Source organism: Lutzomyia longipalpis, chromosome 2 (genome assembly GCF_024334085.1).
Source record: "Lutzomyia longipalpis isolate SR_M1_2022 chromosome 2, ASM2433408v1".
Taxonomy (NCBI): Eukaryota; Metazoa; Arthropoda; class Insecta; order Diptera; family Psychodidae; genus Lutzomyia; species Lutzomyia longipalpis.
The window spans coordinates 31,897,627-31,924,560 of NC_074708.1; the positions used below are offsets into that span (position 1 = coordinate 31,897,627).

Consider the following 26,934-nt stretch of genomic DNA (forward strand, 5'->3'; position numbering starts at 1 on the left):
TTACAAGATATATTGGCAAAAAAGATCTCTTGTTTCACAAATGCCTCATTTTTCCTATTGATTGTCAATTAGCACGGCAATCAGAAAGGAATTAATTTACACTTCACGGATTATTGGAATGATTTCTTCCTATCATGTGTGAAGACCGTGAAGGTTAAATATTCCCTCCATGGGTACCTTCATACCATTTGTAAAGAAAAGATATTAACTATGAGAATCATGTACAAACAACTAAATTATTAGCACATTTTTTAAAGTTTTTTTAAGTGTGAAGAAAACAATTTTTCCCAAATTATTCAACTAATTTTTTTTACTTCTTTTTTTCTTTCCAGAAAAACAACGAGAGCCAGCCAATTATTCCAAAGTCACAATCGGTGAGTGTTAAAAGAATTTGCCTTTTTAATTAAGACGGGGCGCTTCCATTGTCAATTTATACACCCAAATACTGAATTAATTTCCACGCGTGGAATGTTTACTAAAGCAATAAATTAGGGATTTTCAAGCACCTTTCCTACAGCTTTTTCCACTTTAAGGTTCAGAGAGAATAATTTCTCCTAGGGCCTATCAATTACTTTATTATTCAAATTGTCATGCAATTATTCCCGCGTGGTATTTTTTGACGGTGTGAGAGAGGAAGTTGTGGGAATGCTACGTGCCTTATCGGATGATCTTTGAATGATGAGAACGACACCCACAAACGCTCAGAGGGGTCTTCTCATCGTCTTTTGGTATTTCTCGTAGTGCAAATTACAGTTGATTAGTTCACGATACTCACATGAGAGGATTGCCTAACAAGACAACCTTTCATTTTTTTCTACTTTGCAAACTCTTCAGCCATTTCGCGTCTCACCTCAATCTCATATATTGGTGCTGTATGATTAGAAAACACCAGAGAGACAGCATGGGAGGTATTAGTTTTCGAGCATAAGCTTTAAAAAGTTCTGTGTGAATTCACAAACCCCTACATTGTTGCAAGAGTCAGTAAGAGGAAATAAAACGTCGATTAAAAATTGATTCTGACTCATAGAATAAAAAGTTATTAATTAATTAGTTAAATTGTATAAAATGATAAGTTAAATCATATTTTGATAAACTTTAATAGCTTTCCTTGCTTTCCTACATTCTCTTATTTTATTGAAAGTGATTCAGTTTTAATTGATCATGCATTTTATAACCCGGCGCCTCCACTGTTATCTTTCTTTTGCTTAAAATTATCATTTTGACATGATTACCAGGCGCCTCCATCGTTACCTACACTCTTTTCTTTAAACTAATATAGCTAATTGTTATAATTGCAATTAATATTGAAAGTTTATGACTAAATTTACATTAAACTCTGTAACCACCAGGCGTCCCCATCTAAATTTTAATCTAATTTTAAAAAGTTCTCGAATTTTTTCTTTAAAAAATCTTGAATAGGAATTATTATAAAAAAAAATTGATAATTTTCAAAGATTGAACACCCCCTAACTTTTCAAGAATATTATACTCGTAGACAAGAAAAGATCTCCTTTGATCGACAACGCGTAAGAAAACATTTCAAATGCGGCGTCTAAGTCCATTTAGTAGAGAGAATGGGTGGCATCTTGTGAATGCGGGGGGCTGTACAAGAGCTTATTTTTTAAAGTCCGTGTGTGGAATTTATGGGGAACGCCGCTGATGGACATAAATCCTAGGCATTTGTTGTTGCGGCAAAATTCAATAAAGAAGTTGGCGAATGAAAGACAATATGCCAAAGTCTTCGGGAGGAAAGTTGGCATATTCAAATGCAAAACTCTCATTGCTTCTTTCACCATTCCATTCACGTGGTGTGGACATTACACAAAACGAGGGGTCGCGGGAGGTTATTTTATTTGCCTTTCCCATGGGTGTAAAATCACTTCTTAAAAGTCTTCTTTCGCAGACTCTGCCAGTGTTTGTCAATCAAATTGCCACGTCCATGCTACTCCGCGGGCAATACGAATGCTCTGCGACTTCCTTGCGCCCAATGTTGCCCCATAAATCAGTTCTTGAATATTTCAGTGAAACTAAAAAAAAGAAGTAAAGTACCTTTTCACGAGGAGATTCATCAGAGATTAAGGGATGCTGCTATATAGATTTCTTTTTCATTAACGCCTTCTTTCGCAGTTGAATTTATTTTCTTGATGTGTGTTAATTTTTTTGTGAGGAGCGCGCGCGCGAAATTAAAAAGAAAAATCAGTGAGTTGGTAGCTTAAAACGTTCTTTGCGGGGATTTTTATAAGAGATTATATAAATGAATCCCCATCAAATGTAAGAGCGATAAGAGGGGTTTTATATGAGCTGGCGCAAATTGCATGTAACAATAAATTATCGATAAATTCACGCGCCTTTGAAGTTGTTATTATATTTTCTGTAAGTTGCCTTTATTGTTCGAGTTTTGATTATTATTTTTCCTTTATCTACCCCCAATCATATATACTTAAAATGAAATTTATATGTAATCCTCCACAGGTAATCTCCATGGAGGTTTGCTCGAAAGAGTGCTCCAGAGAGTGCTCCACAAGCAGGTTTCTGACTAAATTCCCATTCATATCCACCGCGTAATTGAATGAGATCGCATCCATTAATGAAGTAACAATCACGAAAGGCAAAGTGAATGAATATTTTTGTCGTTTTCTTTTCAACGTGAATTCTACACGATGGTTTTATTGCTGAAATTGCACATTTGCACAGATTTTGCCATAAAGTCTGCGAATTTATTGAGTACAGAGTTGCAAAAATTTATTGAGCTTGTTTATTGAACCACAATAAAGATCATGTGAGTACTTTTCAAATTATTTGGGAAGAGCAAAGATTGTAAAAGGTATATACCTATAGATTTGCAACAAAGAGACATATTTAAAGCAGAGTAAGATTTATAATCTTTAATGTTTATAGATTTAAAGGTTCTTTTATAGGGGTTGTAAAGAACTGACTAAGAATTTTATTTGTAGACTATTTACAGTCTTTTTGTACCTAAAGTTTACTTAAGAGTCTCAATCACAAGACTGCAATGCAAGTCTATATCGTCTTAAAGAACTTCTGTACATAAAACGTTCTTGCATTCTTTTAGAATGATTTTTTTTTAAAGCTTCGAATGATAATAAAGACATTAGACACTAATGAGTACGTCGTAACTCCTTCAAGGATCTTTAAAGAATATAAAATATTATTATCCTCCAAGGACCTTTAGCATCTTAAAAAAAATCCTCTGTTGATTCTTCCAACATTTCTATCATTTTTAGCACAGAGATAATAAGAGCAACTAATTTCTCTCAATTTTACGACGCAATTATTTTTATGGGTTATCATTGAGAGAAAAACTGAGAACTAAATTCCTGCGTAAAGCTCTCATTGTAAATCCCATTGAAATTCCCAATGATTTGAACTAAATTCCTTTACCTTCGTCTTTGTAAAAAAGTAAAGTAAAATATATATAAATGCATAGATATATACATTATATATACATATAAAAATGCAAAGATAAAGATATATAAACTGCAAATATAAAAATTAAATATAGCATGGATGGAATAGTATAAAGCGAAAGAACGGTAAGTAAAACTTACAGGCTGTGATTCTTTCTTTGTCAATGAAATGTGAAGATGGCAGAAAATTGAGGATGGGCAAATTTTGAGGAGAGACTTACTCGTGAGCCGAATCACAGCCAACGCGCTGAAATTTTGAAGAAAGTCTGAATTTCTGCCATCTTCACATTTCATTGACAAAGAAAGAATCACAGCCTGTAAGTTTTACTTACCGTTCTTTCGCTTTATACTGTTCCATCCATGCTATATTTAATTTTTATATTTGCAGTTTATATATCTTTATCTTTGCATTTTTATATGTATATATAATGTATATATCTATGCATTTATATATATTTTACTTTACTTTTATATGTGCATATAAAAAAGCCCCGCTTTGCGGGGCGTTGGTCTTATGCAACTCAAGATATGACATGTTAACTTTAAAACGCGATATCTCCGGAACGGTTACATAGATTTTCTTCATTTTTGGCATGATGAAAGATATTATAGCCAACTATAACATATCAAAATATGAAGCAAATCTATAAAGCCGTGCTCGAGATATTCATCGAAAACTCATCGAAAATTTTGTTTCCGATTTTAGCGCCACTTGCGGTCATTTTTCGAACTTGCGATGTTCCGAGGGGTTGTAGGGCTTCTTGAGATCTTTCATTTGAGCCCGGGTTGATCAAAATCGGTCAAGCCGTTTTCGAGTTATGATCGATTTTCGATGAAAAATTGTGGCGGCCATATTGACTAAACGGCTTGGCCGATTTTCGAAAATGAGGTATCGTTGGAAAGGTGTTGATGTCCCCTACAACATATAAAAATTTCAGATTTTTAGCTATTACAGGGGCTGAGATATAGGCAAAACAAAATTTTGAGGTTATTCAAAATGGCGGACGGGGGGGTGGGGGGTCAGATTTGACTTCATAATCGGATGTCTTCCACCTGATATATGAACTTTGCCGTTGACCGCAAGTCTCTATCTATTACCGTTCTCTTGTAATTTAGCGAAAGGTTCCGGACGGCCGGACGGACGGACGGACGGACGGACCAATTTTTGGCGCATACGTTTTTTGGAATGTGGGGACCCTAATTCGTGGTCATCCCAAGTTTGAGGCCGATCTGACGACTTTGGATTTTTGAGTGTACACAGAAGCTGTGCTTCTTTGAAGAAAGAATCACAGCTAAAAATGCAGACAAAGAAGAATTGATTTTGAAGAATTTATCGAGCATTGAACCTCAAAAGTCTCTGAAGTTTTTTTTTAGCCCCGAAAGGCTGACAAATTGTTCAAATAGCTTTTCATCCAGGAGGGTGCAAGAAAAAGGAAGGCGCACTAATTGAAATTCGTTGCTAAAATTTGTAATATAAATATTTTGATGAATGTCGCGCTTATCACCTTTTCTGCCGGATCTTCATGGTGTGCAAAAGAACGCTATACAGAAGAAAAGACAGACGAGAGAAGAAGTTTAAAAGGAAAAAATGTAAAGTGATTTTTTGTGCATTTATCGCACGGGCGAGATTGCATTAAATTGTTGCACTAACTTGTTTCAAGCGACATAAAATTTTATTTAATTGAAACAAACAGATGGAAAATACACATTGAGAGAGACTTAATTACATCTTGATTGCCCCACAGCCATTTTTTTCCTTGTAATACAAATGTTTGCATTTCAATTTGCCGCCATGAGCACAATGGCAATGTTAATTTCCTTCCCCGCGCGCGCAAAACCTTTATTTTTAATCATTTTGCTTGTTTAACATGCGTATGGAGTTGGTGCTTTAAATAACTCTCGTCTCCATATTATTCGTGATTTTTTCTTGCCATTTGCACCCCAAGAAGCTCTCAGAATGGCTTTTGCAACAAGGTGTTTTGCTAAATGATCAGTTGCAATTATTTAACGTTTTTCTGCTTAACAGATCATCAAAAGATCTGTACTATCGTGCATAAAATTGAGAATAATCACAAAGAAACGGTTTTTTGATTATTTTCTAAAAGAGTTGATCGATTCTTTTATTGGTTTAGTCACACACATGACCAAAACAAAATGTTTTTATTTTATAGATAAATCGTAAGAACTCCCACGCAATCTAATGCTCGCAAAGTTGGGGAATTACTGATGGAATTTCTGAGTCACATTTCTCCCTTCTTGTGATAAATAATGATTAATGGGGGAATGCTCTCAAATCCACTTCATATTTGCACAGTGTTAGCGCGTTCACCATTTGCTGTCAATATTATTCTTGAAAATGATTTAAAACACTAGCTAAATTTTCTTCCACCTCCTCTCATGGTTTTGTATATAGGCAAAGAATTTAACAGTTAATGGTTTATTTCAATCACTGAAAGAAAACACTTATTGACTCCACGGAATACTTTCAGAATAGTCTTTGAGAGGGATTTTGAATTTTAAGTACCAACATCTTCGAGAAATGGATGGAATTCTTGAGTTAGATTGAATACACAAATATTAAGATTAAAAATCTTTATGGACATCTTCTACATTGTAAAGATAGTGCTTGAAAAAGTAGTTAAAAGGGACAAGAAGAACGACAGTGACGTCATTCTTTTAATTTTTAAGCAAATCTTTCTCTACTTTCTAAAATTGATCTCAATGAAATATAAGAAATTTCTTTGACGATTTCTATTTTATTCTCTTCAAAATTTTGCGTACCTATCCTAAATGTTTCCTTGAATAAGGAGTTTTTCCAAACAATGTCTGGTAAGCTCCTTGTCAAGAATAATTATTCTGATTACAGAATCTTTGTTTTTTTGATTTTTATAAAATACGTTAAAATCCTTAAATAATAATTTGAATTGTCCTTAATTTTTTAAATTAAAAAAAAATGATCTCATGTATTGGTGGCTATCGTCTTACCACGCCCAAATTGTTCTCTAAAAAATCTGCAGAAAACCTCACTCAAAGATCATAAATATTTTGATAAAAAAAGATCCAAAAAATTAACAAAATATTGGCTGGAAATTTTAATTCTTTACTAATTAAAATTCTTATCAGGCGAAATGATAAGAAAATAGATATAAGTCGTAAATTAATTACAGTATCATCTGTTGTCAGAAACTCTCTGAATCTAAATTAGAGAGGAAATTTCAACCTCTTCTAATTTATTAAACAAATTAATTTACAGAAGCAGTGAGAAACTTCCTATAAGTGATACCTTTTGATCCATATATTTCTCTTTATTTTCCCGTCGTCGCTGGTGCTCTACAAAACCCCGAGAAATAATGGTTTGACTCATTTTTTCAGCCTCACTCGACATTCGATTGAGAGTTACCTCTTAAGATTTTGACAAGATAAAATTTATCTTGTTTGTACGCGCTACCATTCATGATGAAATGGCTATTTAAGATAATCAAATAAATGATTGACATGACTTTGGTGTCCGCGATGGGTTCTCTTGGGGAGAGATGAAAGGCAAACCCATAAGAAAATCTCTTCAATCGCACGCGCATTCTCGTCTTTTTCTCAAAATGCCCTGGAATTCTCCTTGCTGTGAACAAAAATTATGACTCTGGACGTCTTTTAGTTTTCTAACACACACACACGTGGAATTATTTGGATTTTTATTTAATTTTCTAATCTCGATTTAATTTTTTTCATGCCTTTTTCGGGCTTTTAGCGCACCTTTTTATTGTGGTGCCAAATAGTGTAAAAGAAACCTTAGCGCAATGATTTATGGAAAAAGTTCTTTTATAGCATTCACAGACTATGCGGTGTGGTAATTATGTATAGCATTGGTGTGGAGATGTTGCTAGATGGGGATTTTTGTTCTCTATTGAAATTAGCAATTTTTATTTTATGTGGCGCGACGATGATATTCATGTTTTCTTTGCGTTTTTGATTCCGGAGTGCGCGCCAAGTGAAAGAGAAGCCAAAAAAGCCAACAAAATTACATGAATAGCCACGATGGTGTGTTAAAGGAATAAAAATAAATCCATGAGAGAACATATAATCGTGTTTAGGCATAAAATTAATTTAATTTTATACTGTCTGCTTTATGTTATGTCCCTCACCTCCGAAACCCGAGAGCTGCCCCAATCGAATGGTCTTGTTTTTCTCACAAGCGATGCGTTTCAAAAATCATGGCGTCTCTTTGGGGGTATATAGTTTTTAATTATAAATCCTGCGCCACACGCACTTCCCCTCTATGGAGGTAATTTGGAGTGATCTCTTTTAGCACAAAAAAAAAATCATTGGCAATTTTTATCGTTGCAGTTCCCAACAACGCTTCAACCGAAGAAATCCCCAGCAGTCAACCAAGCGACAGAGACCCTTCGCCTCTATTATGTCACGGAGCGAATTTTGGCATCAGTTTTACCACCCAGAACATCCTCCGTGGATCATCATGTGCGACCACACAGCGGCACCGAGGAGGATGAGTACGAGAGGGAGTTAATAACAATGTTGGAGCAGAAGCACAACAAGGTAAGGAGTGAAGCTTCTTTACCTTCCCTTCATCTTGCATTATTATAAAATTCATATCCCAAAGGGCGGAATGAGAGCAACTTCATTAATCAGAGTTGATGGAAATCAAAAAAAAACTTTTCTAGATCAATTAATTTGAAAAAGAAAGGGATTTTAGAAAACGTTCAAAAGCTCTAGAAATTCTTTTTCTCCCTCAATTTAGAAATGATTTGATTATTTCTTATAAAAAATCTTAAAATTTTTTCTCAACTCTGTGTAATGTAATAAATTCATAATGCGGGGAATTAATTGAAATTTCCTGCCGTTGCAGAATTATCAGATGTTCGACCTGGAATCGTGCATTGCAACGATATCCTTGGAGAAACTCTGCGAGCTGTGTAAGCACATCGACGCCTGGCTAGGTGGGGGACGGGAGAAAGTTGTGGTTCTTCAGGACAGGTGAGTCCAATCAAAAGTCAAACACCCGTAGGCTCTAATTAACTAATCAACTGTGCATCAACGTGTGGCAAAATGTGTGAACTCGCCATGACACGGCGCCCCCATCACAATTTCTTCATCCGTTTATGTAGTCTCCGCATTAAAATGTTGTTTGGTGATTGAAATCAAATTCCATTGGTGCGAGGTTTTTCCGTGTGGTGGGTAATTTGTGCCTGATAAAATTGGATAAATCAACGGTGAAGCCCGTGAGACAGGCAGTATAATATTAAATTTCACATCTAAGCGTGATAATGATCATTTTTCCGACAAAATAGTCATCTCGCGGAGAACTTGCTGCGCTGGCTTTTTGAAATTATTCATAAAATGCGGTGTGTGCTGCGAGGTGCAAAGGAGGCACTGAATGTGTACCATCCACCTTCATTTCTTAAAGATTCGTCTGACTCTCTGGGGTGCTATGTACATTTGAATTAACCTACAAGATCGAATTATAAATAACGCACCAACATGAGTGCGAATGAGAGGGATTTTGTATGTTGGAAGAGGCAACCATAAGATGTTGGTGCCAGATGAAAAACAGATATCGCAGAGTGATCCCCTTGTAAACATTTCCAATTTACTGCATTTAATCCTTTTTCTGACACCTCCGAGTCTTTTCTTTCTCATCTCAATGGCGGGTTCCAATGGCAATCCCATTGTTTTTTTCTCCAATAAATTCTTCCTCAGTAAGGCGCCAAGATTTAGCCCAAAGAACCCCCAAAAATTACCTTCGTCAATTAAAACGTAAAATATTTGCATTGATAGCCCCAAAGGAGGGAAATTTTCTATTCTAAAAATAAAATGATAACTCCTGACATTTCCCACCTCAATTTCCACCTCAAACTTTTCTCTGGCAAATTGCAAGTCATTTTCACGTGAACTTTTCTCCATCCGCCAACGCTAAATGTTAACACCGCAGCAATAAAAGGCGGGACAAACATTCTCCACACTCTCCGTGTGGATAAATTGTTCCGGAAATGAAAATTATGACGATGAAATTCAAATAATTTTGCAAATGCAAGAAAATGAATTTCCCTTTCAACAGACGCGACCTCACAGTGACTCACTTTGCAATTTTCTTCATTGGTTAATCACTCACACTCTTCACGCGAGGGCCTCTCTGTATGATTCATCTTCGGGCTTGGGGAAGAAAAACCACAAAGTGAAGATTTGTGATTTCCTTGAGTGTGCGTATCGGAGAGATGCAAAAAAAACACGTATAACAGCCATTAGAGAGATGCGAAAAATCTAATTTTAGATGCGAGAGAGAAGGAAATGTTTGCAGTTCAAGAATAGGTTTTATTCATTCTCAATTGATACTTTGTCGCCAGGAAAAAGGGGAAAAAGGGAGATTTAGTGAGAAAAGGGAAAGGGTTGGGGCTGTATTCTTGACGTGTAATCTTTATATTTTTTTTAAAAGGAAAATATATTCAGGAGACCTCAAAAACTTCTATGAAATCCTTCTTTATATTTTCTTTTCTATCACGACAGGACTTAAAATTTTTCCTGCCCTGCCATAAATCAACCAAATTCATATTTTTTAATCATTGAAATTTAATAAGAATAAATTGATAATTTTTGTGGAATCTTAAAGAATTAATAAGGGACAATATTGATGTGCAAAGAAAATCCTTCAAAGATCGTGAAAAAAAATATTATCCTTTTCTCCTTTCTTGTATAGAAAAAAAACTCTTTTAAATTACCTTTAAATTTCCTAACAAAATAATAAGTATGTAATTTTCCGGAAAATGCCCAACCCTTTGGAGTTAAAATGAACCTGTACGTAAACACTCGCAGAGGAAGATCGAGATGTTCTTTTGCTGCATCTCCTCCTCAGTCTTGGTGTTTGTGTTGAAGGAGAAACTCGTGCATGAAACGCTTATCCTCATGCTTGACATCACACGGAAAGACTTAAGAAGAGATTGTGATTAAAAGTGTCCGTGAAATGGTTGCGCGAGAGATTAGAAATGGGCAAAAATGATTCGCAAAAACACGTTTAATGTTAGAAGAGCAAGAAATTTAATTCACTCAGACGTGTTATGCTTCAATTAATCTTGATTTAATATAACGTCGTGTGTGCTTTTTTTTTGGGTGGCTCCACAGGGGTGATCGACAGCGACTAGGAGCGGCAATTGCAGCCTATTTGGAGTACCAGAAAATCTGCGGTAGCAACTTCCCGAGTCGCTCCCTGAGTGAGGATCAGAGAATTGCACGCGAATGGCTGCGGCTGGACATTTCATCCATGCAGAAATTCATGGAGGATGTTGTGGGGCCACAGAGGGTACCATCGCACCGACGCTACCTCCAGTACTTCTCGGGGCTCCTTTCGGGGAGTATCCGGATGAATTCGTCGCCACTGTACCTCAAGTACGTGTCCCTTGAGTCACCCCCGTCGTGGCTGCACTACAGCAGTTTTGCATCCCAAAATGCCGAATGGCGGTGCTTCCTTAAAGTCTACGAAGGCTTCCACTGTGTCTTCACGTCGGACATCCATGTGATTCCCTTTGCCACGCGGCAGTTCATCTTCCAAGTTGGACACCTCCGGCTACGGGGTGACATTGTTCTGCGGTGCTACCAGATTGTGCCTCAGGAACATCAGCCCAGCGTGCGGGAATTGATGTTCTCCACGCAATTCCACACGTGCGCCATCCGTGACAGGGAGATCAGCTTCCTGAGGCATGATCTGGATTTTGCCTGTGATGGTGAGTGTCTTTGATTTCTCTTCTCATTCTAATCTTCGCTAAAAACCGAAATGACGCCATTTTGTTTTTTACTTTTTGTTGAATTTTCTTTTATAACTTTACCTCTATTCATCCAATTTTAATCATTTCCGTCTCAAATGCTACCTTAATGAAAAACCCATCAAAATGAGAATTCTTTTTGGTGAATTAATTTAAAATAAATTACCTCTGCATCAATCATGAGAAAACAAGAAGCCAAAAACAGTCTAATTTAAAATATAATCTTTAGATAATTTCCTTCATAATAATTTTCTCCCACGAAATACGTGCCCAAAATCATCCAAATGAGCGTGAAAATTCCAAGAATCATCCAAAAAAATACATCCCCAACTAATCAATCACCGCTAAAAATTCTTTATGATTCGGTGAAGAGCATATTTGATTAATGAACTTCCTTTCTTGCAGATCCGCGATTTCCAGCTGATCACAAGGTGATTCTCCACTTCAACAGCGGATCACCGGCTGAGAATCGGGGCTTCGTGTTCCAGAGTCCACTAGTTCGTATTGAGCCAGCCAACACATTAGCCAATTCGGATAGTCTGGAGAATATTAATGAAGGTGAGTCTTCTTGGCCACTCTACCAAATTGCTATATTCCTCAACCCCCTCTTTTGCCCGCCGTCTGCCTCGGTATCACCCAGTAAGCCATCTAAAGGCATAAGAATTAGCGAATCGTTACCCAAACCCTCCATTGATTGCGGAGTAGTCTGCCTAGATTTATGTGCTGCTCACGTGCTTTGTCTCAAAGGTGTGGCCATAGGTAATTTCCTCCTATTTTCTCCCCCGCACAGAGCACTTTGCCATTTGAACTGAATTAGTCTCTGATGAAAAGGCGGAAGATGAGAGTGAGAAGAGGAAATCACTCTCATTTTCACAAAGGCGGTCAGGGACAGTACATTGATGCGATTCTTTGCGCTTCTTCGTAGATTTTGATTTTATTTTCTTATAACATTTCTTGAGTGAAAAATTAAAGCAATTTTTTTCTTTAACTAAACATTTTAATAGAATAACAAGAAAATTGAGCAATTATTTTAAGCAGGTATCTGTGGCTGTGTTTCTCACAAAAAAAGAGCCCAAGAGTATGCAAAACCAATTCAAAAAGCAACGTCTCCCAAACTCCTCATTATATGAGAAAGAAATAAAAAAAGCTCTTCAAGCGTTCTTTGTCACCTTCATTTCTGCTGACTTTTAGCATTTTCTGCGTCTCGTTGTGACCACAAGAGGTAGCAATTTATATGCATAATGAGAGAACACGCGGCTAGGTATGTATCATTTTATTGGAATTAGGCCCAATGGCTTCTTATAGGAGCTGTGGTATAGGCAAAAAGGCCCCGTGCGCTAGACTTTGATTTATGTAATACACAGCTCAACAAATGGCTACAAATCACAAATCTCTCACAAATTCTTCTGGAGATTTTCATCAAAGAAAGTGTCACTTAATGGTGTCTTATTATTCACATCGGGAGCTTTGCTAGCTGGCGAGATTAGTGACACCGTGATATATTCGGTGACCAGTGATTTTTGGCTGTTACTAATGATGTCGCTCTCCCTTGGACAAAACGCCGTCTTTTTTGCCACCAAATGGATCTTTCGGGGGATTTTTTTTCGCAACTAATGCTGTGTGTAAGAAGCTCCACGGTGTGGAGTCACGGTGCGAAGATTAAATCATGTAAACCACATAGATGATCCCGAAATAGATGGCTTTGAAAATAAGTATATTTAGCGGTCGTGAAGAGTTAATTTTGGCCACGGGAAGAATGACTAATTAAGATCCTTCTTTTTAAAATTAAAAAAAATGCACAGGAGAGAACTGAAAGAATCCTCTCACCTTTACAATGAACTTTTCATCACACAAACAAAAACATTATTCTGAAAGCAATAAAAAAGCCACAAACTGATGAACCACAAAATTGAAAAGCTCACGGAGAGATTTTCGTGCATGATGATGAAAATGTCCGTGTCGTAGAGTTAATGAACTTGTTCGATAAATCAGTGAAGAAATAGTCGAGATATTGTGTTCTCTCGCGGCGTTTCTATGATGCGAAAAAAAAAGTTAGAAAACAGTGAAATCGAAGAGAAAAGAGTCAAAAGGTAGGAGCTGAAACGTATGGGATGGTTTATCATTGAGTCTAGAAATAGAGGCACCAGAGAAACCAACATGTTTTCCGGTTTATTTGCACAAATTCTCTATGTAGGTAATATGTGTACGCCAAATGGCGGGAAAATCAGCAAAGAAAAAAATATCTCAGCGAAAAAAATCACGCAGAAACCACCCGCCAGAAATTGAAACCTTCTTTTTGTTGAGGATTTTTTTCTGTCCACTCTCAGATTGCAAGTTTTGTAAATAAACCCCCACACATGTATATAGCTGAGAGATAGAGGTGTGAGGTCTCCGAGAGAGGAAGTACGTTATTTGTTTTGGCATAAAATATCACACAATTACATCACTCTGTTGTCTTATCGGCGCTATCTCTTCTGTGAATTTCCGCGCCAAACAGATAATGTCATCGCATTTCACGTTTGAAATCCACTCAAATTTGTTGCTTTCTCACTTTAGAGTTTGCAATCCACGGGAGAAATTTATAGATTTTTCATGAAAAGTTTAGTTGTTGTTTATTGAAAAAGTTTTGTAGCTAATGGGTTTGAAATTGCTGATATTTTTCCACATTGAAATTCCTCAATAGATGGCTCTACAATACATAGTGGCCCTCTATCGTGAAATTTCAGTTGTTGAAAGAAAAAATTTCAATTAAGGAAAATTCAAAGAGAAAGCTTTCTTATTATATTTCTCACAAGATGGCACTTCAATAATTAAGGCCCTCTAGCGGAAAATTCAATTTTTTTAAATTGATAATGTGCGATACTTTAAATGCCCCTAAAACATGATTCTTATAATAATTAAAATGAAACTTCCACTCAAAAAAATTCTATCTCAACAACAATTTGAAAAAAGAATATTTAAAAAAAATTTAAATTTTCCTCACACTGCTGTGGGAAATTTTATCGAAAACTCCCAACGTTCCAACCACATGGCAATTGAACTACTTCTGTTGTCTGGCTGTTGGCTGATTAATTGGTAATCAGTGGGCTACAAATGTTTCATTTCGATGGGACAGAGAGAGAGGTGGACGATTTCGAGAGTCAGAGGAAATTTCTAAGCCAACAAACTGAGACGTGTGGGCGGAAGTTGGGCGCCCGGCGGTAAAAGAATACCCCCGGAGTTGAAAAAGAGCTATATGTATGTTGAAATCCCGTATTCTTGCTAAATGCGGAATGTTGCAGATCTTGTGTGGTTATTGTGAAATTTATCCCCCCTTATTGTTGCAATTTTGTGCAACATTTCTTTATTTATTTATTTTTAATCTATCCAGAGAGGTGATCGCATCCGCGCAAGATCATCTTACTTTTATTTTTTTGACTTAATTTCTCGCGTGCGTCTCGCACACGAAATGCTTCTCTCGGTTGGCCAAAATTAGATGGTCAGAGACTGCGTGTGGAAGGGAGTCGCGGATGCGAGTCCAGAGTGAATTGTATTTTCTTTACTTTTGCGTTTGCGAGGATCACGTTAAAGGGGGGATCGTACGCGCAGACGAGAGAGACACTGACTGACGATCTCAAAATAAAATTTATTTTAAATGGAACTTGTTTTTCGACCATCCAACAGTCAGTGATCAGTTTGCCACTCGGTCGTGTCGCGAAGCCTCGTTCCAGATTTTTCATTCACAAAATATTTCTCATGCGAGGACTCTCTTTCTCTCGTACTCAATCTCCCTCTCAATAGTCCTTTAAGGACTAGATTTTTTATCGTTAAATTTTCTTAAGGATAATTTTATAGGAAAATTATCTGATGTGCCTGGTGATGGATACAGAAGTGTTCAAAAAATCTAAATTTATGTGAATTACTCAATGTGATCTTGAAATAAATCGACAAAGTGAAGGAAACTTCGCGCAGAATTAAGCAGAAGGTGCTCTTTTGATGTTTACTCTTTACTTTTCTTGCAAGAAATTCACCGCCCTCGCACTAAAGATCCGCAAAAATACACGATTACACAACATATGCGGGAATTTTTCTTTAACTGAAAAATAAAACTCAAAAAAAATTTTTTTTTTTGAAGATGAAGAACTTTCTCTCGCGAGGCCAGATTAAAAGTGCAATTTGTAACTGATTCACTGGCGGGAAAAGCCCCTAATCAATTTCCCTTCCATATGTATTAATTGTGAGAGCTTCAGGTCGTAAAGTGGCGCTGAAAAGAAGGTTACAAGATCAGATTAAGATATCCAATCCGTCAAGATGTTTCACAATAAAATACTAAGATCTGAAATTAGAAAATGTTTCTAATATGCCGCACGTTTTGGGCTACAGAATGATACGGAATTTAATTAAGCTCTCAATGACATTTTTTTTTCAAAATATTAATTTTTCGTAGAAAATTTGAAGCTTTTGAGAAAATGATTTTAAACTGAGAGTTTCAAGTAATTTAAATTTTTATTGTAATACTTTTTTTTAGTTTTTCAACTATAGATTGTTATAAAGACAAATAATTCGTTATTTTTTACAATTTTTTTAAAATAAATTTTGATTTAGTGTATTAGTGTTATAACATATCTTTCTTAATTCAATATAAATCTCTATTAATTAAGAAAAATGATCTTCCATATGGATTTTACAACATAGTTTTGTGGCTGATGCTTTTTAGCATTGCGCAACGATTTTCCCCCATTATCTGTTATGCTGTGGGTGATATCCGCGGTGGAAAACATATTTATCTGTGAACCAGACGGAATAAATATTTTCTATGAGAGGAGAGAAAAATCACAGCAATTAACTTTCGCGTCCACTTTTCAGTTCAGATTTTCATTTTAATTGTTTGGCACATTTCTGTTGCTTTTTTTCCTCTCGAAATTTATGATCAACAAATGTTTCTGCATTCCAAATGCGATATGGATGGAAGATCCCACCGCGAACCCTGATAAATCACTGGAAGATCAATAAGTGATGCCTGATAGCTGACGTAGCTGCAGCTCTCACCAGGCTCGACCTTTGATCGGTCTTGATCGATTTTTAATGGAGGGAAAATTAAGCCCCAATTCTTTCTTCTTTTTATTTTGGGCTGTAGATTAGAATTTCTCTTTTGGTTTGCGTGTGAATGATTGAAATGCCAGAGAGTATGACATTCTTAAACCCCAATTAACCCGCTACATGATCGATTTTCTACGCTCATCGCGGAGCATGATAAACATGTGAAAATTGCTGGCTTGCTGGACAGCATTCATTTGAGGATTAAATTATATATGCTGGGGCTGCATTTTGGCCCTTTTCATCGCACACTCGCATGGTGTATTGGGAATTGTATGTATTTCCGAGTTATTTACGAAAGTACGAAATACAATATATTACTCCCTTTGTGAGTCAGTGATGAGTTATGCAGCCCAAATATGGGGCTCGACTAACAAGGATCTTATACAAAAAATTAAAAGAGCTCAGAATAAAGTAATTAAAATAATTTTCAATTATAACAGATTAACAAGTAGTGCAAGCCTGTATAAAAATTTAAATTTAGTTCCTATCAAAGACATAATAAAAGTTCAACAAATTGTACATATACATAAAATTAAAAATAAAAAATATACACACACAAACAAAAATAGAAGAGCATACTCAAAATACTAGAAATAGAGGAGAATTATTAAATTACAAACCAAATACCACAAAATATGGGTTAAAAAGCATAGTTTACAATTCAATAAGAAATTATAATGCACTACCAACTGAACTAAAAAGATGCGATGAAGCGAAGTATTTTAAGAAAATTTTAGTAGAACACTGTAGTAAATGATCCTTTGTTGTTTATTGTGACCGGCTGCAACTCTATGTAAAAGTTAGCAAATATTTGCATATATAGCCTATTAGGGAATCTTGTATTCTGTTTGGCATGAATAAACTATATTATTATTATTATTATTATTTGCGCGATAAATTGCCCCACAATTTCAAGCACAAATGTTGCCTGATTAGCATTTTAATCGATCAACTCGGTAAAGTGGCTCATGCCGAAATTATCCGTGAGAAATTGCTCATTTTTCTCCACATGCAACTTTTATCGCCATTCGTTCCGTCAATTGCACACCAATTGCAAACATTTATGAACTTCTTACAATATCCTCTTGAATCAGGTCTTGAATATTGCATTCTTTATGACCAAAAGAATGGCTCTAGAAGAATAAAAGAATATTTTAGAGTGCAAGCACAGAGGATTAAGATATTCCAGCAGACATGGCAAAATAAATGGAAAGAGATAATAATCCATAGCACGAGAAGATCATTAAATAGCATCTCCCACTTCGCAATCAATTCCACACCACATTGAAGATATTGACTTTGGCACATTCTTCGATCTGAGATTTTCAATTAATTTTTTTCTCCCATTTTGCTGTTTCAGCTGCCGCCAAGCATCTCCAAGGTCCCCTCGATGGTTCATTGTATGCCACAATACTCAAAAGCCCAAAATCACCACAACACAGTCCGCCGGAATTTCCTGCCACACCAGCAAAGCCAATTCGGGTGAATTCGCAGCAAAATCTCATCTCACCCCCGCCTGAATTCAGTTCACCCAAGATCATTGTCTCCAGTCATCACAGTGCATCGACGCAGAATTTGCGCAACAGTACCCCAGTTCCACGCAAGGATACCATCCAGACCATCCCGAGGGCGTATAGTCAGCCACCAGTACGGAAACCAGGAACACCTCAACCACCTGAGAGGCACTCCTCGACACACGTGGTGCACAATTACCCTCCAAATCAGACGCAGATCCGCGTAATTGAGGAGTATAGGTACAAGACACAGGATAACGCAACCAACGGCAGCTCCTCAGGACCAAGTAGGAATCACACAACAGAACACGATGGACGTGAGTCCGTTCGCAGTCCTTTGACTCTGTCTATGGACTCTGGCATCTCCAGCAGTGGACTTAACCGTAAGTTATCCCTTTTTCCTTCTTAAATCAATTATTTTAACTGAAAAATGCACAAAATCCCTTTTTTTATTTAATCTAAAATCCTTTGAGTTAAATCTGGTTCATGGTTCTAATGAAGAATAAATAATCCTTTGTATATAATTCTAAAATAATTCCCAAAAGTTGAATTAATTTCGATCCTTGACGGGACCTTCATCAGGTCAAAAATTGAACTTTTCTTTTTTTATGAGTTTCTTAAGAAATCAAATCAAAGTTTAAACCAACATTGGCTATGCTAATGCTATCCTAAGTAATCTAGTTTTTTTTATTCTCGAGAATGTAATCAAAAGAATTTTCCTATCTTGAAAACATTTTAATAAATCATCAGCCAATAAAAATTTTATAGCCCCATAAAATTCTTGCAAATTCAAACTTGAAAATTAAAACCAAATCATTCCAGACATGAAATATATGCAAAATTTATGCTTCTGAAATTCCCAAAATATTTCGGAATTAGAGCTCCTGTTGCTTTTAATTACCTCCACGCATGCGTTTATGTCCAAAAAATCCTTTTCTCACAGCACAAAAAAATTATGACTTTTGGAGCTTCTTCTTTGACAAACGAACTGGTTTTTAGCTCTTTAATAAAAAAAGAACCCGCAGGTTGTAAGAAATTTTGCCAATTAAAATTGTAAACTTACGATCGTACCTTTGGGGTGATTTTTTCCACGTATTTATGGGATGATTTTGGTAAAAAAATTTTGTCGTAAAAAAAGGGATTGTGTGTCTTTTTTTTTTTAATTTCATGGGAATTTTTTGAGAAAATTTATTGGGATATTTTTGAATAAAAGTTGTGAGTTTAATGTGTTGATTTCTGCTTGAAGGACGCGTTCAAGGATCCAGTGTGTCACCATCGAGTTTCCCCAGCCAAGCGAGCCCTCAAGGTGAATAGTCAAGCACTCTCTTCACTCTCCCTCCTGGCACTCTATTGATCACAATTAAAAAGATCTTTTTCGCTCTTGTAAACAGCTTTTAATTCACTTTCATTTTTTATGCTTTTTTATTTCTCTCGGTGTGCGTGTTGTGCGTGTAGATCGCCATCGCGAGCTGGATGACATCCTGTCTGATATGTTGATGACTGTTCAAGATATCCCGGATATTAGTGGAAATAGTGGTAGTCAGAGAACAGTGCGGAGGACGCAGCAGCAACACCAGCAGCAGGTGCCCTACAGTACGGGTACGGTGAAGAGGAGCGCATCGGCAAATCGAACAGAGATCCGTGGCGATAGTGTCACCGCGAAGTCCAGTGGTGGCGATCCGTACGATACCGCGAGCACGGCTACAACGCTAACGCCTCCGCCGAGCGAAAGTGGCCGAGAGACACCCATTGTAGGTGCCAGCGACAAACGAAGTGTCGATCTTGAGACGCGGAGCGACGGTGCGCTCGTCATGAATTTGCACAGTCAGTCGTTCGCGTATCCGCAGCCGCAGCACACAGTTGAACTTATTTCTGTGACTTCGGACGAGGATAGTGAGAATATACCCTATCACGCGCGCGAAGATTCCCGCCCATTCACGTACGGTAACGTGCAGGGTCCGCAATCACCACCCGCGTCCGTTATGCTCAAAATGCAATCGGGGCTGTCGAGCCCATCGTTGGTGCGGAAGCAACTCAATCAGCAGGGTGGTCACCGCAAAACACCCATTCGCAATGATTTTGAGGAAATGCTAAGGGAGCGCCGGGAGAAGATTAGTGGTGAGAAGTACTCCATTGGGGATCGCACACCCAATGGTAGCAATACCATACGATCGTACCACACGACCTCCACGGGACCAGGGGGCTACACCACAACTGAGCACAGGTGGTACAGCAATGGCTACCATGAACCCCTCAAGAGATCCAATACGATGGATGGTGGCTTTGCCAGGAGTACCAGCAGTGAAGGGTGAGTTCTTTTTTATATTTTTAATTTTTCCTCGAAAAATTTACAATGTGGGCTCAGATAACGGACAAAAAAGCTTCAATTAGGAAAAAATATTCTTTTTGTTATTTGGGAATTTAAATTTAATTTCCAGTTTTTTTTGTGTAGAATCGAAAAGAGAAGTGATTGCGTCTTTAAAACAATCAATGCTTCGTATAACGAACAATCGTAGAAAATCGTGATTTTCGTTCTTTGGAAAATGTTTTGTGCGAGAAAATAGTTTGAAGATCCTATTTTTCAATATGAAATGAAAGAATCTCAGCTGAAAGAAGTTCTCGTGATTAATTAAATGAACAAATTCGTTAAAATTGTGTAAATTTTATGAAAAAATGGGTATTGAAACGAAAGTTGTATTCATGATTAATCGATAGATCATTTCGATTATCGTCGATTCAAATTGAATAACTTCCTTTGAGAACTGAGCCGGAAGGAAACATATAAAGATAACATTCAATGATTGACTTCCCATACCGCAAAATCTTGTTCGTTATGTGAGTCACTACTTTGCACAATGCTGTGTCACCCACGATCGCGACAGTATCACCCACTTCTGTGTAAATCACACAAGAGCGACCCTGATGAATGCCAAATTGTGCGTAAAACTCGCATGGGCGTCAACAATGGCGCTCGTGGGAATCCCTTGCGCGATTGCCCCCCAGAACGCGCTCTCCACACGTCTCGATAACGCATTTATACGTTAACGCTCGTGACATTGATGAATTTGATAAATTAACTCACCCCCTATTAATCCTTCTCCCCACGGGAGCCTTTCAGCGTGATGCCTCATTTTCTGCCACATGCCAAATTTTTTTTTCTATTTAACGAAAACTTGGCATCATCTACCTTCTGCAGAAGAAGGAAAAAAATGTGGATTTATAGCATAAATGAGATACATGTGTGTTAACATGCTCAAGATAAAAATAGTTGTAGGTTTTGCGCGGTAGGAAAAAAAATATAATTCGATATCGCAAATGGAAAAAAAGTGTCTCCGATCAATTTTCTCGGTAGTTTCTCATAAAACAGTGGACTTTCTACTGTTTATTTCGTTACTCTTGCTGCTGGTTTTTTTCTACGTTGCATTTGACGCAATTTTACTCCCATCAATCACTGCTGGTACAAGAGTTAAGCTTGAATAATTCACCCAAGGGGCTTTCAAAGGGCGAGAAAGCTTTTGAAAGTTTCATGGAAAAATGCATTAGAATTTTTTCTAACTTCTATATGAAAAAAAGAATTGGAAAATCTTTAATATAATTTTTAAATTGTTTGAAAATATTCGTTATTTAAAACTCATTGTAACGACTGTCCTCCTTGACATTTCGGAGATGAATTTCCTCCTTCATCAGGTCATTAAATAATCAATCATCTACCCAAATATATGTAAAGCAGTAGGAAAACATATCGACTAAAAGAAAAAGAGCAAAAAATCACTGAAATTTAGACGCACAGCCCCCGTGGAGGAACATTTTGATCACACATGTGTTATGTGTAGGATCATACCCCGCCGCGTGAAGATTAATCTCAAGTAGCATCGTACGGTATCATGAGAACGACGAGCTGTGCGGCGCGCGGAATTCATCTCTCTGCAACCACAGAGTGATGCCACAATTGATGACTGGAGTCGATTGTATGGCATTTATTGGAATGATTCTCCATCTGTGGATATGGAGGAAAAATTACATTTCTGGGTTATAAAATACATGGGCAGCGCCAATCGTTCACGAGATATGTGAGCAAAGCTCAAAAAGGCTGTTGTGTGTGCGTTTTCCAGCAACTGGCCGCGGGCTGAGGTGGTTCGGGGGGGTATAGAGTGCGGGGAATTTGTGAAAAAGAAAACTAAAAAAGAGATTGAGGCGCCGACGAAGAACACGTGTGTGGAAAATAATTAATTGCGATGATTGCAAGGCAGGTGGATAATTGCTTCTTAATCAGGTGGCGTGGTGACGGTGTAACACATCGAATGGTATGACGCTTTCGGGGAAATTTTCATGCGTAGGTGGTGGAATTCACCTGAGGAAATTCCTCATTAGTGACTCTTTTTTATCCACCATCGCAATACTGTGCACGGTGACCCAGGTAACGGTGTCATGATGTTGAGTTACGATCGCGTACTATCCGGCAATTTGTTGCGTTTGTATCGCCGCGATTTTTTGGAGCCCTCCGGGAAGGTTCTTTTCCCACTTTGTACCTTTCTTTTCGCTCTCATGTTCGCTTGCGTGAGAAAAGAATAAGCGGGATTTGATGGATTCTGACTAATGATCCTCGATTGATCTTCTCTCTTTCTCCAACTATCGCATGGGCGCCTGTCCACGAGTCACATTGACGAATGAAGATATCAAACATGTTTCAAAGAGATACCTTTTTTCTGTCCTCCTATATACCTTCCCATGGTCAAGCCTTTCAGAGGTACTCACCACACACTGGACATTCAGAAGCCACTCAGTAGCGCCTTTTTATTTAAATTTATTCACATCAATACCCCCCTTGTGCACAAAATATCCCGCACCGTGTTGTGCTTGAAACGAGATACTTGCACATAAATAATTGCCATCTTCAATACGATGAAGAAGACATCTAATGATGAGGCATTTAAATTGCAATTCAACACTCAATTGATAGCAAATTCTCTGACACATCACGAAAAAACAATGGATAAACCAAAGAGATTATGTAGAAGATGAGATCTTTGCTTAAACATTCGGTTATGGAGAGCTTTTAAAATATCTTCAATTAATTTTTCTCTATTATGTACAATAAAATAATTTAAAAATAAAAGTTTTACGTAATTGTTAATTTGAAAAATTTAAGCAAAATAAATTCTTTCGAATTTTTCATTGGTCCGATTTGGATAATTTTCTCTTTCGTCGAAATTGTGATGACTATGTTGTAAATCTTGCTTATTACTTATTCTATTCGATTGTATACTTAAATTTGACAAATGGGTAACTGCTCGTTAAATAATAAAAATGTATAGGGGAGAGCGGGGTTAAAAAAGTCACTTAAGGGTTTAGAAAAAGCTCAAAATATAATATTTCCCAAATAGAAAAAGCGAAATGTAGGGGTAACTGGGGCAAAATGTTATATCGCAAGGTTCGGAAAATGGACTGAAAATGCATTTTCCCATTGAGATAGAAAGAAATCGTGTGAGACAAAGTTGTAGCCCAGAAAATTTCCTATAAGACAGTCGTCATTATAAAATTAAAATATTTTCTCAGAACATACCAAGGAAAATATACTTCTCAATTAAAATTAACAAATTGCCCCATGTTCCCCTATTGCTCATTTCTTTAGGAAATTTACTGCCCTATAACTCTTTCTCAGATCATTTTGTTCTATCTTGCTAGGAAATATGATATTTTTGGCTTTTTCCAAACCCTTAAGTGACTTTATTAGCCCCGCCCTCCCCTACCTATACATATTTAAGGAAAAAAACCTACTGAACCGATTTTGATAAGTCTGGAAGAGTGAAAACGACGTGTGGAACACTCAATAACTTTTAAAGATATAATTTAAAGTAATATTTACTCAAAAGCTCTACCTTTTAATGTAAATAATAAATATTACCTAATAATAAATGAATAATAAATAATAATAAATCTGCATTGATACCAAACACGGCCAAACACTTTCAATCAAACACGTGTCAATACTCCCACGTTCTTTACTTATTCTAACATTCAATCAGGTGCTTCCTTACCCATAGAAAGTTCTCAAAACAATGGAATTTGCTAAAAGTTTTTCGATTAAATATTTAACAATCTCTGCCACACAAATTCCGATCGATTTTTACGTGCAATAAAATTTGCTGAAATATCCACAATCCAAGTTGTCACGTTTTGTGCTTTTGACGAATAGTTCAAGTTATTCCTCAGTGTGTGAGATTGTGTTTGCTAAAATGACAGATTTTAAGTTAAAAATGGAACTTCTGAAAATTACAAATATTATTTATTTTTCAATTTGTTTGATTACATTTGATTTTGGAATTGCATCAAAGTATAAACTCGTAGGGCGATTTGTTTCTCCTTGTTTTCTTTTCACCATTTACTTTCTGTTTTTCAACAAATCATACGAATTAATCAAAGAAGGAAATATCTTTGAAATTCTTTTTAGTGTTATTACAATAATTTGCTACGGGAATATATTTAACTAAAGTCATTACTATTTCATACTACGGTGAGGATATGAAGGATCTATTCAAGTGGATTGAGAATTTCTATTTTGAACATTCTTATCCGATTTTGATAAAAATAAAAGCAAAATCGTTAAGAAGAACACTTTGGCTGTTGAAACTTTTCCTAAAGTAAGAACATGGTATTTTATTTTTCTTAATCATTGTGTTCATTATGTATTTTTATCCTTTTTCTTTTAGATTCTACATTACATCTATAATTATTATACTAATTTATTTAAATGTATATTTGATCGTAAATGACATTCAAATGATAAAGATGCCTTGGATGTCTGAAAGAGTCAATGCTAATTTACAAATTGGACTATATTTGTCTTGCGCTCTATTTTATGGGATCCCTGCAATGTGCTTCGGCAGCATGGGTATCATCATGATTGGTGTCCTTAAACTTTTCAATGAATGCATTACCTTGCTTGAAAATAACGAAGAAGATACAAATGTAGATGAATTCATTCTTATCCTTCATAAATTGCATTGCGAAATCTATAGCAAGTTCTACATCTATGGGAATATTTTCTCTTACTCTCTCTTCTTTGAAATAACACTAAATGCTGGAACTGCAATTGCAGATTTAATTATCATTAGACTTTATCCATTTCAAGCCCTATTCTACATTAGCTTCATTGTTTTAGTATCACAATTACTAATTTACTGTATTTTTGGACAAATAATTTTCACTGGAACTGAAAAAATTTCTGAAAATTTGTACTTAACTAAATGGTATGACATGAATAAGGGAAACAAACAAATTCTTCTTATCATGATGATGATGTCATCGAGACCATTTGGACTCAAAGCTGCGGGAATGTATGAATTAAATATCGTCCTTTTTGTACAGATTATGAAATTGATATTTTCATATTGCGCCATATTTTATGCTTTCTTGTAAAGTGTATGAAAACAATCATGATAGAAATAAAATAAAAATTCACCATTTCGTCATTTTGTTTTTAATAATGTCCTTTTTTATTGTAAAATAACCCACACAGTCAATTACAATAGCTGCGATGTGCAATTCTAACACAACAAACACCCCAAAGAGACACATCCATTCCATATAATACCTCAACAGATCATCACCAGCAGACATACCAATAATAAACGTTTATCACGCACTAAATAAGGAGGAAATTATCGATCTGTGTAGGCAATTAAAATTGTTACTCAATTCTTGTGTAATTTTTTCCCCATTCTCTATGGGAATTATGTATGTACATTATATTTGTGACAGATCTCATTTGCATATTTGCCACTCAATGAAAATCATTCATGGGATACACACAATATTCTCAGTAAAGTATTGATTGTGGTTTTGGGTTGTGTGGAGGTAAAAAAAACGAACATTTATTGCTACATTTTTTCCTCAACATACCAAAAGAGAAACATATTCTTGCGATGTATTTGCAAGACACCCACTCAGCCTTTCGAGGTGGATTTCCTATCCATATGAAAATAATAAAAACCAATGAAATATCCACCAGCAAATTAACACCCCCGCAATGTGTCGTCCATTTTAGCATTCTTCTCTTTTTTCTTTCATTAATAACAAACCATCTCTTTTGGCGTAGCGCCTCTGCCATCGCAGTACAGAGTCCGATAAAAATGCCTGTGGGCCTCTTTGAGCAAAAAAAAAGAAGGAATTTGCTGCCTGAGTGCGGTAGCGAAAATTGATTACCACTGTACTTTGCACTTAAGTGTCGATAAATTCGAGTTAATGTTTTAATCAGGAAAAACAACGTTGTGGTGATTAAGGAGGATTGGAATGGAAGATAAACACAATCCTTAAATGGTAAACAAAATATTATACCCACGATCGTGAGGAAATGTTTACAAAAGAAATATTTTACGTGTCAGACGGGAAGTGGACTAATTTATTAAATAAATTAGAATATGCTTTAATGCAAATTAAATGTGGCAGAAATGGCTAAGAAATGAGAAGAAAACTGAGAGTTATGTGGGCGCCGGCAAAAGTTAGTCCAAGATTCGAAATTATTCTTGGAATAATTTAAAAGTGTTTTACTTTCTTTATAACGGATTTCTGATTTATTGATCTTGAAGAATAAGGAATTAAAAATAAAAATTCAATTATTTTTGATTTTAGTTAACGGATTTTTAAAAACATTTTATTAATGAAAAGAAACTAAACATAATTGTAAGTAACGAACGAATATGTATCCACTTAACTCCTTTTTTAAGAATTCGAAAAAAATAATTTTAATTGAAGTTTTGAATTTCAATTAAAATTAAATTTATTATTATATTAAATTCAATTTAAATTACAATTTAAAACCTAAAATCTAATTGTAAGGAAGAAAAAAATTGTTTCAGCAATGAAATATGAGCTTTCGTAAAACTTTCGACATTAATATTTTTTTAACCTTTGGAATGCGGAGGCCTTGGTAGTTACGTAGAATGCGAAGGTGGGGTCGTTGAACGACCCCAAAAAGAAGGCCAATTTTCTCCCAAACTATACAACCTGGAGTTGTCGGGTTAGTGCCTATAGATTCCTTATATAGTCCTCTTGCACCCTGCACCACAAATTCGCCGCCCTAAAATACTTAGAAGGAGATATTAGGGAAAAACATTTTTCAATCATTTTTCACAATTTCTTTTTGAG

General features: G+C 36.3%; 1 protein-coding gene across 14 annotated transcripts in view; it reads left to right on the plus strand.

Annotated features, from left to right (window-relative positions):
* The window catches only part of LOC129790094 (uncharacterized), a 136,497-nt gene that overhangs the window by 95,458 nt on the left and 14,105 nt on the right, over nucleotides 1-26,934 (plus strand). For 12 of the 14 annotated variants that reach the window (XM_055827314.1, XM_055827324.1, XM_055827315.1 and 9 more), the window contains 8 exons: nucleotides 333-374; nucleotides 7,770-7,979; nucleotides 8,290-8,417; nucleotides 10,557-11,155; nucleotides 11,600-11,752; nucleotides 17,634-18,170; nucleotides 19,034-19,093; nucleotides 19,243-20,095. In XM_055827314.1, coding sequence (XP_055683289.1) covers nucleotides 333-374; nucleotides 7,770-7,979; nucleotides 8,290-8,417; nucleotides 10,557-11,155; nucleotides 11,600-11,752; nucleotides 17,634-18,170; nucleotides 19,034-19,093; nucleotides 19,243-20,095 — 2,582 coding nt within the window. The remainder of the gene's footprint in view (nucleotides 1-332; nucleotides 375-7,769; nucleotides 7,980-8,289; nucleotides 8,418-10,556; nucleotides 11,156-11,599; nucleotides 11,753-17,633; nucleotides 18,171-19,033; nucleotides 19,094-19,242; nucleotides 20,096-26,934) is intronic. The other 2 variants (XM_055827312.1, XM_055827319.1) reach the window with 1 other exon arrangement.